The 19,053-nt window shown below is 44.1% G+C and overlaps 1 protein-coding gene across 15 annotated transcripts in view; it reads right to left on the bottom strand.

Annotated features, from left to right (window-relative positions):
• Dhrs7b (dehydrogenase/reductase 7B) overlaps window positions 1-19,053 on the bottom strand; it is a 56,721-nt gene that overhangs the window by 2,864 nt on the left and 34,804 nt on the right. For 8 of the 15 annotated variants that reach the window (XR_013092732.1, XM_076871600.1, XM_076871595.1 and 5 more), the window contains exons 3-7: window positions 12,675-12,853; window positions 7,538-7,647; window positions 4,667-4,883; window positions 4,097-4,189; window positions 887-1,039 (exon numbers count right to left, since the gene is read on the bottom strand). Coding sequence is in view for 14 of the 15 variants with exons in the window: in XM_076871600.1 (XP_076727715.1) it covers window positions 887-1,039; window positions 4,097-4,189; window positions 4,667-4,883; window positions 7,538-7,647; window positions 12,675-12,853 (752 nt within the window). In the remaining variant the exon portion in view is untranslated. Of the gene's footprint in view, window positions 1-886; window positions 1,040-4,096; window positions 4,190-4,666; window positions 4,884-7,537; window positions 7,648-12,674; window positions 12,854-18,526; window positions 18,756-19,053 lie in introns of those variants that run through there. The other 7 variants (XM_076871606.1, XM_076871608.1, XM_076871609.1 and 4 more) reach the window with 4 other exon arrangements.

Below are 19,053 nucleotides of genomic sequence, written 5' to 3'. Positions count from 1 at the left end.
ATGGGCAGTTCTGTTCTGAGTTCAGGCAGGCAGGCTTCAGCAGCTCTAGAACTCATGGGCTGCCTAACTTGAGAAGCAGTAGCTGACTGCTGTCTGCCTGGCTTGCATGCTGGTGGGGGGCTGCCCGGCCCACAAATGGTGACTGCAGGTCAGCCTCGGTGCTGCCTCTGACTGAAGCAAGATGGAGATTACTGCACCATACCCAGCCTTACCCTGAAGACTGTTCCTGAAGCCAGTCATTTCTCCAATATACTGAGGAGGGACCATTCAGGTCAAGCCACCCACACTTCCCCAAAGTTAATTCCCTTAGTCTTGATAGTGAAAATACTTCTTGGGCCTGGTGCAGTGGTACTCGCCTGTAATCCCAACAGCTCAGTTCGGGAGGCTGAGGCAGGAGGATTGCGAGTTCAAAGCCAGCCTCAGCAACATCAAGGAGCTAAGCAACTAAGACCCTGTCGCTAAATAAAATACCAAATAGGGCTAGGAATGTGGCTCAGTGGTCGAGCGCCCTGGGTTCAATCCTGGGTACCCACCCCTGCACTAAAAAAAAAGAAAATACTATTTGGGCCTTGGGATCTAGAAATACATTAGCTGGCTATTTAGGGGCAATTCAGGTTAGGGACTTCCTTTCTATTCCACTAAGTCCTCTACCTCTAGGCCTCCTGTTCTGAAAGCTTTAGTGGTGATGCTCAGGCTAAGGTCTGTTCTTGGTGGTAAGTGAAGATTAAATAACAATCGGTACCTACAGCCAATACCATGCCAAGTTTTTCAGCTTTAAAAATCATATTCTAAATGAAAAATGACAACAATCACTGGGGTAGGTAAGAGCTACACATTTCACTAGGGCTGATTGATAGCTTTTCATACAAGAGCAACCAGGCCTTACCTCCATATCTGGACCCATCCGCGGTAATGGCATTTACAGAGAGGTTGGTATAGATGTAGCCGGGACTGATGACAGTCACCTGGATCCCATCCTGTTCCATCTCAGCACGCAGACAGTCAAAGAAGGCCTGGGTTGCGTGCTTGGAGGCTGCATCTGCAAACATGGGCAGAGAGGCAGTGAGTGTGCCAAGGTGGGTAGGGCCCAAGGCCCACCTACTCACTCCCATTTACTCTCTGTTTAAAACATGGTTTTATAATGTAAGATTTAAGCCTTATAGCAATATTCATGTCCTGATTTGAGAAGTGCTCTATGTCCTTGTTGTCAGGAAATCTTAAGTGGTTAGGCATAAAGGGGAATCTGTCACCAGATTCTCACGTGACTGAGAAAAAATAATTGTAAACTCACTTATAAGAGAATAAGGGAAAATGTTAACTGGGGAATCTTGGTGAAGGGTACATGTTTCTGCTGTTCTTACAATTCTTCTTTAAGTCTGAAACTTTTCCAAGTTAAACAAAAGTTTAATGCTCATAAAGTAAAAAAGCAAAAGTCCTGCTTTCCAATTTTGTTCCCAGAGGTGACCAATGCCATTTCTTAGGATTTATTTTTGGATCTGTTATGTACAGGTACAGACATAAGATGGGATCTTACATTTCTTTTATAGAAATGAGCTCATACTCTTCCTTTTATTCCTGCAAGTAACTTTCTGTGATGGCCCTGCAGACCCACCCATCACATGGCTCTGGCTGCCTGATCCTCCCCAAGGGATCATCAGGCAGATCTGGCCCCATCAGTGGACCTTTATGGGTCTCTTCCAGTTTTTATCACTGCTAAGCACGCTACGCCTGAGCATCCCTGCCTGCACACATGTGTATGATGTCCAAGCTTGCTTCTGATGTACTTCCCTTTGCAAACTAGGCAGGAACCTTCAACTGGAAGCTAGAAAGTGCACCATCTGCAAAAACAGAGCCACCTGTGCTCCCCAGCAGCAGCTCCCCAATCTAATGGAAGGTGCTCTGAGGGGGTAACCCTACAGTGATATTCTTGGGAAACACAGAAAATCAATTTCCCGTAGTTGGGTCCTAAACGTTTTAGTCTTAATAAAAAAGGGCTTCTCTCAGCCAAGTAAACAGGAAGGAGAAAAGCAAGGAAGTGTCACAGGAATCAGCTAGACTGTATTTGGGCAGTGATTCCAGGGTTCAATGAGTAGATTTTAGGGGAGTGAATAATTCCAGGGGGCAGCCAAGGCCCAAGGGCAGGAAGAGTGGGTCATCCTTGGGGTCTCCATGACAGAAGCCACACCAGTGACTGGGTCTCAAGCTCTTAGGCTATGTGTTCTCAGCTGTTGTGCAGCCCATTCCTGTCACACTGTCACCATCACTTTGTCCCTCCTCTGCACTGCAGTGTTACAGTTCATGGCTTCTCCTGATGTGGTTCTCCTGGTAGCAGCAGAAGGGAGAGGAGGCTGAGCTGACACACTTGCCCAGGAGGCACACACAGTCTGGTCAATTAGAGAATAGAAATCAGTGGGGTGTAATCAAAGTAAAATGTGGAAATAATTTAGTACAAAGAACTCTGTATATCTCTTACCCTGATTTATCTATTAACATTCTACCTTACTTGCATGATTATCTGTGATTATACATGGTGGTTTGGGGGTGGGGGATCATTTTGGCAGCCTTAAGTGACTGCCTGTGTATGCTCTAAGGGTTGACATGGAATATTAGCAAAAAGAGAAATAACAACTATAGAAACAAATATTGTTCCAGTTTACATAGGACATCTCTAGTTGCCTCATTTCATCTTGGTACCAGCCCTGGGAAATGTATGATGACTGTAAGTCACACTGATAGGTAAGAAACTAAGGGTCAGAAAAGTTAAGTGACTGATCCAAGCACATAAAACTAAAACCAAAAGATGTAGCTGGAATTAAGACCTCGGGGGGGAAGAACACGATTCTGTTCCATCTTTAGTGCAAATGGTTGCTCCATCTTATCATCAAGCAGAGTATTACTGTGTTTTCAAATTGCTGACACAGCCCAGGCCTCCTTCACTGGTCTCCCTGTGCCGGGCCCTGGCTGGCTTTGGGAAGTGACTGAGAGCGGGTGAGGCTGTCCCAAGTCATATTTTTCTTTCAGAAGATGAAGCAAAGAAAGGAGCTACTGAGACAGTTTGTGAAGTGGCCTTTAAAGTCTTTTAAAACCCCCAAACACCAACAACTACATTCTGTGTGTTTGCTGGTACAACGTGAGGGCAGAGCGACAGAAGAAATGACACCTTAGACTGTGGTATAGACCCTCTCCTACGTGGAGGGAAACCTGTGAACTGGAAGTCAACTTGGCAGTTTTAATTATTTGGTCCTATCTAATATTTATGCTTCTTGGAATTCATCATATCGAAACCCCCCTCTAAGTGCCCAGAGATATGAACATTCAAGCATGTTCTCTGTGGCAAATCATTTAAAGGACTGAAAAGGGAAAAGCTCCTCAAACATCCACTCACCATATTACTATAAAGCCACTTAAAAGGATAAGGTAAATCCACATGTGCTGGTATGGAAAGTCAGACAGCCAGGTGGGACAAGCAAGCTCCAAAAGAGCATGCATGATGGGGTCCCCTCCCCCTCCCCCCCTTTTTTTGTCCTGGGGATTGAACCCAGAGGTGCTCTACCACTGAGCTACATCCCCAGCCCTTTTCATTTTAAGCCCAGGATGGCCTTGAACTTGCAATCCTCCTGCCTCAGCCTCCAGAGTTGCTGGGATTACAGGCATGTGCCACTGCAACTGGCATGATCCCAATTTTGTTTGATTACATGTAGAAAAAAATTGGAGGCTAATGCTCCAAAGTGATAAAACAACCTTATCAGTGGGCTGACGCTAGTAAACAACACAGTAAGAGAAGCAGTGTGTGCAGCACCCAGGGCAGAGCTCTCAGATACTGTACTCACAGCAGCTCCTTTAGACTGGTGCTGGGACTTGTACCTATGTGCAAATACAGATGAATCCAGAGAGGTGGGGACACCTGCCCAAGGTTACACAGTGGGTAAGAAGCAGTGCTGGGATTTGACCCCAGGTATGTGGCTCCAGAGAACACATTTTGATGAACTTCCTTCACGTTCCATGTAGGGTATTTCTTCAATGTCTGATTTCAGGACGGTAAATGTGTTATTTTTATAAGAAGAAAACAAGGATGGTTTTTTGGGGGGGAACTCACATGCTGATCGAAAAGGAATGCTGATTTTGCCCTGGATGCTGCTGATGGTGACGATGTGGCCTTGCCTCCTCTTGATCATGGAGGGCAGGAGTGCTGAGGGGAGAGAGCAGGGATTTAGACACCATCTTCCAGTCACTGTGCCTGACATTTCCAAAGGCATCTGGTGACAGCTCCTCAGGATGGAGAGCCATGCAGCAGAGGAAAGAGGCAGGAGGAAGTCCACAGACAGAGTAACCACCCACAATGGGCAGCACAGTTCCTTGTCCTATGGGGAGTCTGTTCCCTGGACTGAAGTCTAGCTAGATATCAAAATATCCCCACCACAAAGGAGTCTACAGACACCACAGCAAGGCAGTGCTAGCCAAGGAGGCTGTGGCTAGAGGAAGACCCTGATAAAGGGCTAATACAGAGAGAATGCTAATAGAAACCTGCAAAAAGCAAACATTCAAACTACAGTGACCACACCCATAGCAGGGTAAAACAGCAAATGGGGGTAGGCGGCATACAGCCCAAGAACAAAAAAGATGCCAACGTATCACACTCTTTCCTCTTTAAACCCAAGACTGTTACCTTTTGTTAGAGCAATAGGGCCAAAGTAGTTTGTCTCCATGACCCTCTTGTCAACATCCACCGTGGTGTCTGTGATGGTCCCTCGGTAGCTGATCCCAGCATTGTTGATGAGTACATCCACATAGCCAAAGCACTGCAGGATCTCAGCTGCTGCAGCAACAGTAGCCCCTGTGTCTGCGAGGTCGAAGGTCACTGTGTAAGGCTTGTGCGTCTGCTTCTGGCCAAACACAAGACACCAAATATACCTGATAAGTGACAGGCCCCATAGCTATGTGTCCCTGCTTTTCAGAGTCCAGGGAGTAACATAATGGACACGAAACAACATGGGTTACAGCAGCAGTCCTTTTCTGAAGAGATGAGGACTACAGGGTGACCCTGCCTACAGTGGTCACCCCTGACCTGGACAACTCTAATCTTGAACTAAAGTTGCCTGCACCTCAAGAGATATGACCTGGGCTTCTCCTACTTTCAGAAGCCCAGTTGTAAGCTCCCCAGGACAGGTCACATATGTGGACTGCTGTAGCAGGTAACCACAGAAGCTATTAACCATAGCTATCCTTGCTGCTTTGTGCTATCCAACTTTAATACGTTCAGTGGCTCACAGAGGGGTCCTGTTCTTCTCAGGTTAAGTCACTTTTACTCATTTCTTAATGAAATAATATTTACATGTACCATGTAATGAGGACATAGCAGAAGCCAACAACCTGTCCCTCTGAGGCACAGATTAATTCTGTAACTGTGAAGAATGCTATAAAGTCCTGTGCTAGAGAAATGAGTAGCTAAGCAACACAACGTGGAGGGCATCCCAACAGATGTAAAGTGCAACACTGCACTGGGAAGTCCTCACTGGAGCAACGAGACAAGAAAACGTCCCCGGGGCTGGGGTTGTGGCTTGGTGGCAGAGCACATGCCTAACATGTGTGAGGCACTGGGTTCAATTCCCAGCACCATATAAATAAATAAATAAAGTATTATATAAAAAACAAAGAAGAAGAAAAAAAGAAAACGTCCCCCATATTGGAAAGGAAGAGATAAAACTATCTCTGTTTGCAGATGACATGATTCTATATATAGAAAATGGCAGCAAATCCCATGAAAGCTATTAAGAGCTAACTAAAAAATTCAGCAAAGCTGCAGGGTACAAGATCAAAATAACAACAACAAAAAAAATCAGCTGTTTCCATACAGGAACAATAAATTGTGAAAAGGATGTTAGGAAAGCAAAAGATGTTAGGAAATACTGAGGAATGAATCTAACCGAGGAAATGTAAGATTTTCACACTGAAGACATTTGCTGACTAAAATTAAAAATGACACAAATACAAGGAAAGACATCCTATGTTCATAGATTGGAAGTCAATATTGTTAATTTCACAATACTACCAAAGTGATCTATAAGTTCAATGCAATTCTTATCAAAATCCCAATGGCTTTTTTTTAATATTTATTTTTTAGTTGTAGTTGGACACAATACCTTTATTTTATTTATTTATTTTCTTGTGGTGCTGAGGATTGAACCCAGGGCCTTGCACATGCTAGGCAAGTGCCCTACTCCTGGGTCACAACCCCAGCCCCCAATGGCATCTTTTGCAGAAAAAAAAAAAAAAAAAAATCCTAGAATTCACATGGGATTGCAATGGTCCCTAAATAGCAAATGAATCCCGAAAAAGAACATAGTTAAAGCACTCACACTTCCTGATTTTGAAACTTATTACAAAGCTACAGTAATTAAGTCAGCATATTATTGACAAGGGACAAGCATATCAGCCAATGGAATGGAATAAAGAACTCAGAAATACACTTTTAAATATATGATCAATTTTTTTTTTCCAGTACTGGAGATTGAACCCAGGAGCATTTTCAACTGAGCTATATCCTCAACTCTTTTTATTTTTTATTCTGAAATAGGGTCTTGCTAAAAAGTTGCTGAGGCTGGCCTTGAACTTTCAATCCATTTGCCTCAGCCTTCCAAGTTGCTGGGATTGCAGGTGTGTACCACCATGCCCAACCATGACCAAATGATTTTTGACAACAGTGCTAGACCATTCAATGAAGAAAGAACAGACTTCAAAAAATGGGTTTTAGGAGAATTGGATATGTACATGAAAGGATGAAATTAGACCCTTACCTAATATCACATATAAAAATAACTCAAATAGAGTAAAGACCTAAATGTAAGAGTTTAAACTATAAAACCCACCCTTCCTAGGATGGGTATAGTTAAAAACCACCATCACCAACAATATCACCAAAAATGTCAAGTGTGGAAAACCAGACCCTGTGCATTACTGGCAGGAATGTAAAATGGTGCAGCTATTCTGGAGACCAGTTTGGCAGCCCTTCAAAAGTGAACAAAACTACCCATATCAATGAGTAATTTCACTCTTAGGTATACATCAAAAAAAAAAAAAAGGAAAGCAGGGACTCTAACACCAACATCCATAGCAGCACTGTTCACAATAGTAAAAAAGCACAAACAACCCAAGTTCACCAACAGGCTATTCATTGACAGATGGATGGATAAACAAAATGTAGGCTGTGTGTGTGTGTGTGTATAATTTTAAAACAATTTTAAAAATCTTAAATCATCATCAATCCCCACCAGGTGAGTGGAGACAAGCCAGGTAAAAGGCTGGGAAAGCATTCCCACAGAAGGAACTTCCTCAATCCACAGCCTAGTCAGTGGTGGCAATGTGGGATGTGAAGATAGTCCCTCCTCAGGCTGTGGCCCCCTTTGCTTGGAGTCCTGCTGCTTCCCCTGTACAGCTTGACCACACAAATGTTCTTCAGTTCAGCAGCCCAAGAGTGGCCTGCTGTCTCCTAAGGAGGCTACCAGAGCCCTTCCCCTTGGAAAACATGCCCTGGGCTCACCTGGGAGGTATGAGAAGCAGTAAGCTCTCTGGTGAGTTCTTCAAGGGCCTCTACATTCCGGCCACAGAGCACCAGCTTAGCACCTGCAGCATGGAAGACTCTGGCACATTCTAAGGGAAGAGAAAAGAACCTTGACAGCTGAGGATATCCAAAGCCATTCCTCCCCGATGCAATTCAATTCAAATTCATCCAGTGCGGAGGGTATGTTTGTTTCCTCATCTGCACGTATTGGCAGGAGCTATGGTCCAGCATGAGGCTAGTTGTTAGGGTCCAATGTAGGGCTGCCATCTAGAGATGCAGCAGACATCCACAAAGCAATGAGGAAGGCAAAGGGTGGACAGATTTATGTTCAGTACTATGCTCAGAACTTTCCACGAATAACCCTGGGATTGCCATCTCCATTTCCAAGGCTGAGGAAGCTCAGCCAGGCTGAGTGATGTTCCTCATGATCATGCAGAGAACCTGTACCAATGGGATAGGATAGGCAAGACCGGCTGCTATAACACTGTCCAACAGGCTGTGTTCCAGCACCACCTGACCTGTTTCTGGAACTGCTCATCTGCAGTCACACAGTTGTACAGGAGACCTGCACAGTTCTGTAAAATATGAGGACAAAGGACTCTGTAAGGAATGAGGAGGCCCATCTAGGAACCCTGGAGCCTGAGGGGCTGCTTGCACCTGCTCAAGGCAGAGGGAGCAAGGTGCGCAAAGCACAGGAGGAGCCATGAATAGATGATGCTAGTGCAGAAAGAGGAAGGTTAGGCTGGGGATATAGCTCAGTGGGTAGAGTGTGCCTACCTCGCGTGCACAGGCCCTGGGTTCAATTTCCAGCATCACCAAAAAAAAAAAGATGCAAGAAAGAGGAAGGTTCAAAGGCCTTGTTAGGCTAGGGGAGGGATTCAGGCAGCAAAATGGTGGTGGGGGGAACGGAAGCAAAGGGTGATGTGAGGGAGGAGAGGAAGGTATGTTTATTGCTTCCCCCCCACCAAACGTGTTCTCGTTAATTGTTCAGTACCCTGAAAACTCATGGCTTTGTAAAAGCAGGCAGCCCAGTGGTCGAGAGAACAGATTCTGAGCCAGACTTCCTGTGTTCAACTCTCACTTCCCACATTTACTGGTTCCATGATGTCAGGTAAGTTATAACCTCTTTGCTTCTTGCTTTTCTCTCTTTAAGATACAGATAAAAATAGTGCCTACTTCAGGGAGAACTGTGAAATTGAATGAGTTTAAGTAGGCAATCACTTCCTACAGTGCTGGGTAAACAAAAAGCACTAGGAAGGGGCTGGGGATGTGGCTCAAGCGGTAGCGCGCCCGCCTGGCATGCGTGCGGCCCGGGTTCGATCCTCAGCACCACATACAGACAAAGATGTTGTGTCCGCCAAATACTAAAAAAAATAAATATTAAAATTCTCTCTCCCTCTCTCTCCTCTCTCTCACTCTTTCTTTAAAAAAAAAAAAAAAAGCACTAGGAAGTACTGTTCTAATACTTCTTGTTTTTAATACTTTAATATTTCTAAGCTGCCATTTTAAAATGTTCTGAAAACTGAAGTGAGTAAGTGTAAGGCAGGGCACTGCCTGTCCTCACCTGAGGTCTAGTTCCCCAAAAATGCTCAGGAGCAGATCTCCACAAGACACCTTGTTTCTCGCTGATCATACCGAGGCCAATGTGTCACCCACGTGGCTCCCAACCAAATCTTAAGAGGCCCAAGAGCCTCCCTGTGATTCATGAAAGGGACAGGCCTGCCCTACAGGGCAATTCCATCTCTGGAAGTCATGCAACAAGGAGCGGAGGAGGAATGAGGGCTGTCACTTTCTAGGCTGAGAAGGGACAAGGTCAGAAAATTCGGGCACTGTATGTCAAGCTTCCTTAAAGCTAGAAGGTTCAAAACAGGAAGGGAGAAAAAAATCCCAGTGTCCTTTAGAACTCAGGGGCCTGAGATGTCAAGGAGAAGGTGCTCTGCCCCCTGTCTCATGGTGCAAGCCCTTTCTGCACCCCACAGGTCCCCTGTGGCCCTGTTCACTCGCCATGCCTGGGCTGCCCGTCTCTTGCACCTTACTTCTCTAAAGAGTTGCCAGGCAGACTATAGAAGTGCACTTCCAGGTCAGGGATGCTGCACAGCTTTTGGAGACTTGCTTGGTTTGTTCACTGGCTTGCTTGAAGAAATGCAGAGGGCCCATAAGAGCTACAGCCATTGCTTCTACCTGTCCCTGGTAGCCTGGTTAGGTCACAGCAGCAGCCCCACCTGCCCTTGTGCTCCTTCCCAGCAGAACAGCAAAGTCCTCACAGGACTGAAGGTGGGGACAGGGATATCCCAAAATCAGACGCCAGCATTCCTGAGGCTAGACCTGCTCAGCCAACTTACTGAGTCCTCGAATATCAGGATCCTTGGTCCCGTTAGCTTCCTCACCCCATTCTGTCGTGTCCTGATCAACACACTGAGGTGCCACCAAAGGATGTAGACTTAACCAAAGGTAGGGAGGTACCCTTCTGGAAAAGGATCATTTAAATCTACTTTGCTTCCTAGTAAAGTCAAAAAGAGGAAATTATAGTTTGTGTATAGAGTGATGGAAATGAAAATGACACATTGGAAGGATTTCATTTTCCTTCCTTGAAAAACCTGATGCAGGGAGACAGGAAAGTCAAGGAACAAGGCCAACAGTTCCAAGGTGCCAGTTATCTAGGGCGGCAGATGAGTCCCCAGAGTTGCCTTGAACAAGTCAAGATAGCTGTGCAGAGCCATGTGCTTTAGGCTAGCTGAAGCAGGCATCCAGAACATTCTGTTCCTTTAGTCACTGGTGCTACTGTTCTATAAGGATAAGATCATGTAGCTTAAGTGCACAAGACAGGAAATTAGAAAAATACATAAAGCTATCTGAAGATTCATCATATAATCCCCAACCTTCAAGGTCAGGACAGGCAGCGCTACTAAGGGCAATATAGATCTCCCTCCTCACAGAAGCTAGGCCACAACAGCTGGTTGTTGGTATAATCAACTGTGAGTGTTTGTACTGAGACAGCCCATTGAAACTGTGTTCCCACTTTATCTGGATGGAGGGACTCCTGTCCCCAAGATGTTAAATAGGGTAGAATATAAACTAGTGACTAGAATTCAGAAAAGACCTGACATCATATACTATATCTGCAGGTTATTTTTCTCAATTACATTTTCTATTCCCTTCACAGTCTTGGTGTCATGTGAGGAGATGCAGAATAAAGAGGACAGTGTCCTTCTGAACCTCCATCTATGGGGGCATCTGCAACTCACCATTCCACCCCAGCCAGCTTGCAAATCCTCTTCAAAGACTTTTAAAACTTGCTTCTCTCTGAGATCAAGAGAAGCGGCTGCTGACTCCTATTTATAGTGACTGAGTAAGGTCAGAGGACTGACCATGGCAAAGGGCTTGGAGGCAGCTGTCCTTTCGAAGGTCTGGCAATGACAGATGCGGTTTCACCCCCAGAGACCTCACCTACCACCCCTGGTAGGTGGTGCACAAAGAAACTCACATTCCCTAAAGCCTTCCTGTACTTCCTGTACTTCCCCACAAGCATCCTGCCCTACAGACAAGGCCTGTCTCTTCTTTTGTGTTCTGCAGCCTCTAGTTGCGCACAACTCCCTGCATGACCATGTCACTCCCACCCCTGGACCAGTCAAGAACGCCCACCCTACTGGCCCACATCTTCCTATTATAGTCATCACCTCACTCCCCCAATTAAGGCTTTAGGACAGAGTTCTAGAGTCAGAGATGTGGGTCTGACTTTTGGCTTTGTGCTTTCTGGCAGGAAGTCATAAGGCAAGTCATACTGTGATTTGCATCTTAGCTGTGATAACTTAGTGACACCCTGCACCTGAAAATGTGTGGCACAAGCTGGCATGTACAGATAGATGTGCCTCCTGGCAGCAGGCCTGACAGGGAACGCCCACTACTGAAGTGGCAGTATGCCAAGGTGAATCCTTGCCTTTCTCCGGCACACTGTGACCTCCTCAAGAAGGAGGAACCTCCTTGTCTTTAATTTTTTTTTCCCAGTGCTGGGGATGAAGGCCTGGATTCTGTGCGGGCTAGGCAAGCCTTCTAAAACTGAGCTATCCCCAGCCCCAAAGACTCTGTCTTTCATCTATTTGTCCAGCACTTGGCCCAGAGTCTCAGGATTAGAAGATACTCAGTGGGCACTGGCTTTGCCATCACAGTGGCAGGAAAGCTTACTACAGTTCTGGGAACATCTCGGCTTTCCTCCCTGGACATGTGCTTGAATATGCATGCACATAAAAAAGGTTAAGGAAGACGGAGGGAGCTTCATGAAGCATACTCTTTGTTTAAGTTGCCAGAATCAATAACTGAGCTCTGCAACACATCTGTGTGGGATTCCAGGAAAGGAAGCAGGCCAAGAATTTAACTGACACCAGGCCTATGTCCCAGACCCCAGGCCTCAGAAGCTCAGAATACTCACTGAAGGGGAATGGCAGTGAACAGTAGACCTCATTGAGGAAAAGTTGAAGTCTCACTGATCCAGTCTCCAACTATGCTACACTTGGGAAGGGAGAGGGGGAATATGCACCAAGGCCATGTACCAAGGTCCATGGTTTTGGCTGAATCTAGGAAAAAAGGCATATTTTACTTTTCCCTCGCAGAGGCAGAAATACTTGTTAAATGAGTTGTTCACATCTGAAAATTGGGCAATTTCACATCAAAATCCTTCTTTCATCCAGGCGCGGTGGCACACACCTATAATCCCAGCAGCTTGGGAAGCTGAGGCAGGAGGATCCTGAGTTCAAAGTCAGCCTTAGCAAAACTGAGGTGCCAAGCAACTCAGTGAGACCCTGTCTCCAAATAAAATACAAAACAGGGCTGGGCATGTGGCTCAGTGGCCAAGTGCCCCTGAGATCAATCCTCAATACTTAAAAAAAATCTTCTTTTAATAAGCAGCTGGAGCTTAGGAAGGTTGCCCCTTCAATAGGTCCTGCAGTCATTTGCTTTTGCTTCCCCACTGAGGCAGGGGCTATTTCTCACTGTATATAAGGCCCCACTTTTTCCAACTGGACCAAAGACAGTAACATTGCACTTGCATTCCTGTGGCCCCTGTGTAAACAGCCCCCTCTCAACTGGCTGATTCCCCACCCCAACCATCCCCATGACCCACCTCTGCCCAGCCCTGAGGTGGCGCCCGTTATCACCACCACAGTATTCTGAACATAGGCCTTCATGCGCATCCGCTGCAGCAGCTGATAGATGCCAAAGATGCCCAGGCAGCCTAACAGCAGGGACAGGATGGAAGTAGAGGACATCAAGTCCATGACCTTCTCCTTCAGCGGACTCTTCCTGGAAGAACCAAAACCAAATCAACTAGTGAGAAGAGAAGAGAACTCATAGAGGATTTGCTGAGGCTTCTCCTATAATATACAAATCCCAGATCTCCCTTCTGCAGACCTCAGCTCTGAGCCCAAGCAAGTGTCTCTCTAGACCCTGCAGGGCACAACAACTGTTCAGCATGGTGGCACTTGTTTTATCACTCTGCATTGACATGAACAGACAGCAATACCACAGGCCTCAAGATGCCCCCAAGAACAAGCTGAGAGTGTCATTCGGCACTCTAGGATTCAGTGACCTGGTGAGTGCTATAGGACAGGGTGGCATACCAGTACTCACCTGATTCTCCTTTGAAAACCTGTTTTGGGGAACTTAAACCATTTCCTTTATCATATTTTCACAACCAAGACCATTAAAAAAGGAAAGAAAAAGAAATTGTAACAATTCTTACAATAGCCAACAGGAATACAGTACAGGACAGAGCTTCCCCATGCCAAATATCAGCATCGACTCAGGCTGGTAAGCATGTTCTCTGCCATGCACAGGAACACATTCTTAGTTAGCATGATTGCCACATGAGTGTTTGTGCAACAGTGTGCTATCAGTTCTTAGGAAACATATCCATTTTTGTCTACAATTGCCTTTAATTTCCTTATTTCTCCAGAGCCTCTCCAGCTCCTCATTCTACCAGACACCTACAACAGATATGTGGGGAGACACAGTTTAAGAAAGGTCAGGTATGAGCTAGTGAAGATACCAAGATGTTCTGTCACTTTGATAGAATTGCCCTACAAGGCCACTTGACAAGTGGATCAAAGACTAGGAGACAAAGGTTCACCACAGACAACCTCCAGGATAATGGTGCTATGGGCACAGTAACCCACAGGAAGAACAATGCTAGAAACCAAGAACAGAATTCTGGTGAAATTGGAAGCTTTAAATTATTCATTAGCTTAGGAAGAACTATGTAAAACCCACATCTACCTCCTAAATGTCCCATCTCTTAAACCCACATATTTTTTTTTCAGTTTAAATACTGCATTTTATTACTTGTAACTTTTCCATTTTGATTTGTAAATTTTCCATGTTCTTTTGTAAAATTTTATTTATTTATTTTAATTAGGTATATATGACTGTAGAATGCATTTTGATTCAACTGTACACAACTGCAGCACAACTTTATATTCCTATGGTTGTATACGATGTAGTGTCACACCATACATGGACCTAGGGTCATGATGTCCATCTCCTTCCACCATCTTTCCTGCCCCCATGTGCCTCCCTCTTCTCCCTCCCCTTTGCCCAAAGTTCCTCCATTTTTCCCTTGCCTCCCCCATCCCCGTTATGGATTGGCATCCACTTATCAGAGAGAACATTCGGTCTTTGGTTTTTTGGGTTTGACTTATTTTGCTTAGCATGATATTCTCTAACTCTACCCATTTACCTGCAAATGCCATGATTTCATTCTTTTTTAATGCTGAGTAATAGTCCATTATGTATATATATAGCACAGTTTCTTTATCCATTCATCTTCTGAAGGGCATCTAGGTTGGTTCCACAGTTTAGCTATTGTGAATTGAGCTGCTATGAAAACATGGCTGCGTTACTATAGTATGCTGATTTTAAGGCCTTTGGGTATAGTCTGAGGAGTGGGATAGCTGGGTCAAATGGTGGTTCCATTCCAAGTTTTCTAAGGAATCTCCATACTGCTTTCCAAATTGGTTGCACAAATTTGCAGTCCCCCCAGTCCCACCAGTATAAGTGTGCCTTTTCCCCAACATCTTTGCCAACATTTATTGTTGTTTGTATTCTTTTTAGCTGCCATTCTGACTGGAGATGAAATCTCAAGAATAGTTTTGATTTGCATTTCTCTAATTACAAGAGATGTTGAGCAATTTTTCATATATTTGTTGATCAAGTATATATCTTCTTCTGATGCTCATGGGCACCTGAAGAACAGAGCTGGCAACCTGAGGCTAAGGTACAACTCCACCAGAGGCCATGAGCATCAAGTACCAAGTACACAGCCTGTCATCTCCCAAAATTCAAAGGTCCCTGAGCCCACCCAAAAAGCACTAACTGCAGGGGGCGGGGGAGAACAAGGAAAACACTGACTGTGGCATAGTGACAGCAGAGCAGCAGTCCTGAAAATGAACGCTTAAGTCCAGCCTAGCTGGTATCACATCCTGCCCCAGCCATTTACCACCCTAGAGATGGGACCTAACTGCTTTGGGCCTCAAAGTCCTCATCTCTGAGATGAGGGTATGCAAGAACCCACCTCCCAGGTCTGTTAAGAGATGTAATAAACCAATCCTTGTGCAGGGACCCTGGCTCAGGCAAGCAGGGTCCCTGCACAAGGATTCCACCCAGGGAACACAGCTGCAGCAGCAGCATCCCAAACTCCTGGTCCAGGAAGTTGCTTCTCAGCAGCCAGATCTCCAAGGTTTCTCAAAGAGTCCCAGGTTTACAAATGTTGGTTCTTCCCAAATGAAATAAACTCATTAAATTACATAAGGTTCAATGTAGTTTAAAACTCCCAAAAAGTTGTATTTTCATGCAACCTAATTAAAACTCAAGCCAGCATTAGAGCAGATTATGCTAAGTTAAGTTAGCCAATCCCAAAAATACAAATGCCAAATGTCTTCTCTGATATAAGTGGGGTGACTCAAAATGGGGTAGGACGGAAAAGCATGAGAAGAACATTACCTCTAGATAGGGAAGAGAGGTGGGAGGGAAAAAGAGGGAGAAGGGGAATTGCATGGAAGAGGGAAGGAGACCCCCTTCGTTATACAGAATACAGGTATGAAGATGTGAGGGGAAAAAAAAAAGAAGTGAGTCACATTAGATTGGGTAGAGAGAAGAGATGGGAGGGGAGGGGAGGGGAAGGGGGGAATGGAAGGACAACAGAATAAAATAGACACTACTATTGTTGTATGTATATAGGTGACTGTATGACCAATGTGATTCTGCAACCTGTATACTCAGAAAAATGAGAAATTATACCCATCTGATTCAAATGTATGATATGTCAAGATCATTGTACTGTCATGTATAACTAATTAAAACAAAACAAAACAAAATTCAAGCCAGCAACCTACAACATGAACAAGAGAGAGAAAGCTACACACTGTCCTAGATGTTTCTAGGGTTCTCTGAACACCTGACACAACATCACCTGCCAAGTCTTGGTCCCCTGGCCTTGGGGATCAATTTGCCTTAGGCAAACATGGCACGGGGTTAACAGGATCCATCCTCAGTCCCCGGCCACCGTCTGTGGGGAGAGTGCACAGCTGCCTTGTCTGTAGTGACAGAATGCACAGTGGTGACAGAATGCACAGTAAATTAAAAATCAGTGCCAACCTTCCCCAGGAAAAAAAGGATGATGATGATGGAAAAAAAATATATCGAAGCAAGCCATTTATTTGAGAATCAGGTTCAGTCTTCTAATTTCCCTGACCAGACAAAACTGTTCAAATGAGCACTCCTAACACTTTCCAGAAGATCAAATTCTTAAAGACCTCCCAAGTTTTATTCTGCTCTGCAGTGATGGGCGCCCAGGCTGCTAGGTCTTCCCAACCTCTCAGAAACAGCTTTACCATGATGGCCAAGAATTAGACAATGATCAACCACACTGCCTTGCTGTGAAGTTCCAGGAGCCTTCTCCCATCAAAGGGGACTACTACAAAGTAGGAGACAGGAACTGTGTCCTAACTGGCCACATTTCAGATTAAAACTAAATTTTCTATATAATTTATAGCAAAGTTAAAGGAAAACAAGCCTGTTTTCTTTGAAAATTGCATAAGAGGAACTTTAATGTGCTTATAAATTATGTATTTCATATCAGAATGCTTATTAACTGCTAGTTTCAAATATATAGCCAGAGCATGGACTAGGAAGGCAAGACTATAGCGTTACCTTAGGTTAGATAGAGGGAAGTGATGGGAGAGGAGGAGAAGAGAGGGAGTGTGGGGATAGAAACATAGTAGAATGAAACAGACATCATTACTTTATGTATAATGTGATTCTGCAACATGTACACTCTGAAAAATGAGAAATTATATCCCATCTATATATGATATATCAAAGTGCATAAACACATTCTACTGTCATGTATAACTAATTAAGATAAATTTAAAAATTAATAAAAAAAGAAAAAAAATACATCTTATGTTCCAAAGAAGACTAAAACATACATTGAAAACCCTGAGCATTTTAGTGTCAAGTAAGAATGTCCAGTTCCTTAATGTCAACTTAGTTTGTTATATAAATAGATATTAGACATTGAGAACATGTTTTCTGTAACAAAATAGAATGGTTCTAGACAATATAAAAAGGATCATATACATACCTTAAGAATTGGTAGTAAACCATGGCTGGGGATATAGCTCAGTTGTATATAAACATAATTTTGTTGGTATGTAACCAAACCCACTTATAAATGTATTTAATGCCACTGAACTATACAAATTAAAGATATGTTAAAATAGTAGACTTTATATTTTGTATATTATCACAATAATAAAGTACAAGACAGGTGTGGTGGCAGAAAAGAAAAAAAGGGAGTGGGAAAAATTATCTTGCTCATCATTTCCAGCATTGGAGATGCAAAGAAGAGGCAGTCTTTCCAGCACCATCGTGAGCCATAGCAGGAAGCAGGGCAAGGACATGTACAGAGAGAAAGGTCAGAAAAGGAAGGAGATACCTCCATAGAAAACAAAGAGCACACATCAACTAAAAGACAAACTGTCTACGCATGCAGTGTGTGCACCAGTCACATCCACGCTCTTCACTGCCAGAGAAAGGACTGCAATAATGAGCCACATAAACTGATGTGAGGTAAAGCAACTCAGAGATCACATGCTAAGGATGTCTGCTTGTCGTTTCATACATGACAAGATTAGTGATCTCTGGAAATAGGTTAAAAGAGTTTAAAAGAATGAAAATCCCTTCAAGGGTAAGTATTTCTCAGACCCAAGCAGAGTTCCTGGGTTCTCTGGGACTTTGGATTCAGTTGCTCCCTTATTTCCCATCAAAAAGTCAAGTGCTTTCAGAACCTCAAATCAGAAATGAGACTATCACCCTAAGATCAACTCTGAGCAGAAATGTCATCCTTTATGGATTAGTATACTTTAACTAAAATTCTCCATTGTAATTCACAGATGGAATCTGTTCCTAAAACTCCTTTTGTCTCTCATACAATTAAAAAACACATATAAAACAAAATACAAACAGGCAATTGAAATCAACTCAGAAGCCACAACATAAAAATTAAATAACTACACCTGAGAATCTAAAAATACTTGAAAGTTTTAAAAAGCATCATTTCAGGTCTGTAAGAAGGATGAGTCATGAGACAATTTGTCATGTTACAAGAAAATTAGGCTAAAGGGCAGAGAGTGTTCCAACTGGAAAGCAGGACACTGAGGTCACATGGCAAGGAGTGGTTCAGTATCAGCAAAAGCATTTAGGATCCTGTCCATACAAACCTAAACCTACCCTTATGTTTCATAACGGATGATCAATTCTAATCAGCTGGACTACTTAAAGTGACATGTTTATGACCAGTATCTGGAAATATATCTGCAAATTTTATGTTTTCACAAAGTAAAAGCAGAGTAAGCTGCTCTTTTCTGAGAAGCAGCAGCCAAAGTTGTCTTCAACTAGAAAGAAAGAACAATATCATACCTCAGATGGCAGCTACTTTGTCAGTGGTGGGTCCCAGCACCAGTGTCTTCTCTGGTCTTTTGACCGTGGGACTGGGAACCAGAAGATACCTTGAAGTCCACAGCACCTCCTTGGAATGCTGGAACAAGGCAGAGATGAGTGGCCTGTGGGTAGTATTTGGAATAGCAGACTGAGGGCCTCTGGTTTAAAGGAGAGTAGGCTGGCATCAGCAGAAACAGAGTTATCAATTCTGGGAAGAGAAACCCTGTTCAAGTGACCTCTGCTCTCCACTAATGCACTGGGCAAAAACTTCCCAGTAATCCCAGCCAGGAAGGGCAGGAAGAAAGGTGCCAAAGCTCAGCTTCAGCCTCTGCAGGGAAACACAGTGACCACACCGAGGCATAGCACCATGCAGAGATTGACCATTTATTATAGTCCAAAGTCTTAGCTCTCTGGGTTTTTGTTTGTTTGGTTGGTTCCAGGGATTGAACCCAAGAGCACTAAACCACTGAGCCACAACCCCAGCTTGTTTTTGGATTTTATTTAGA

The sequence above is a fragment of the Callospermophilus lateralis genome, chromosome 11 (assembly GCF_048772815.1).
Source record: "Callospermophilus lateralis isolate mCalLat2 chromosome 11, mCalLat2.hap1, whole genome shotgun sequence".
In the NCBI taxonomy this organism is placed as follows: domain Eukaryota; kingdom Metazoa; phylum Chordata; class Mammalia; order Rodentia; family Sciuridae; genus Callospermophilus; species Callospermophilus lateralis.
This window is presented reverse-complemented; position numbering and strand designations above follow the sequence as displayed.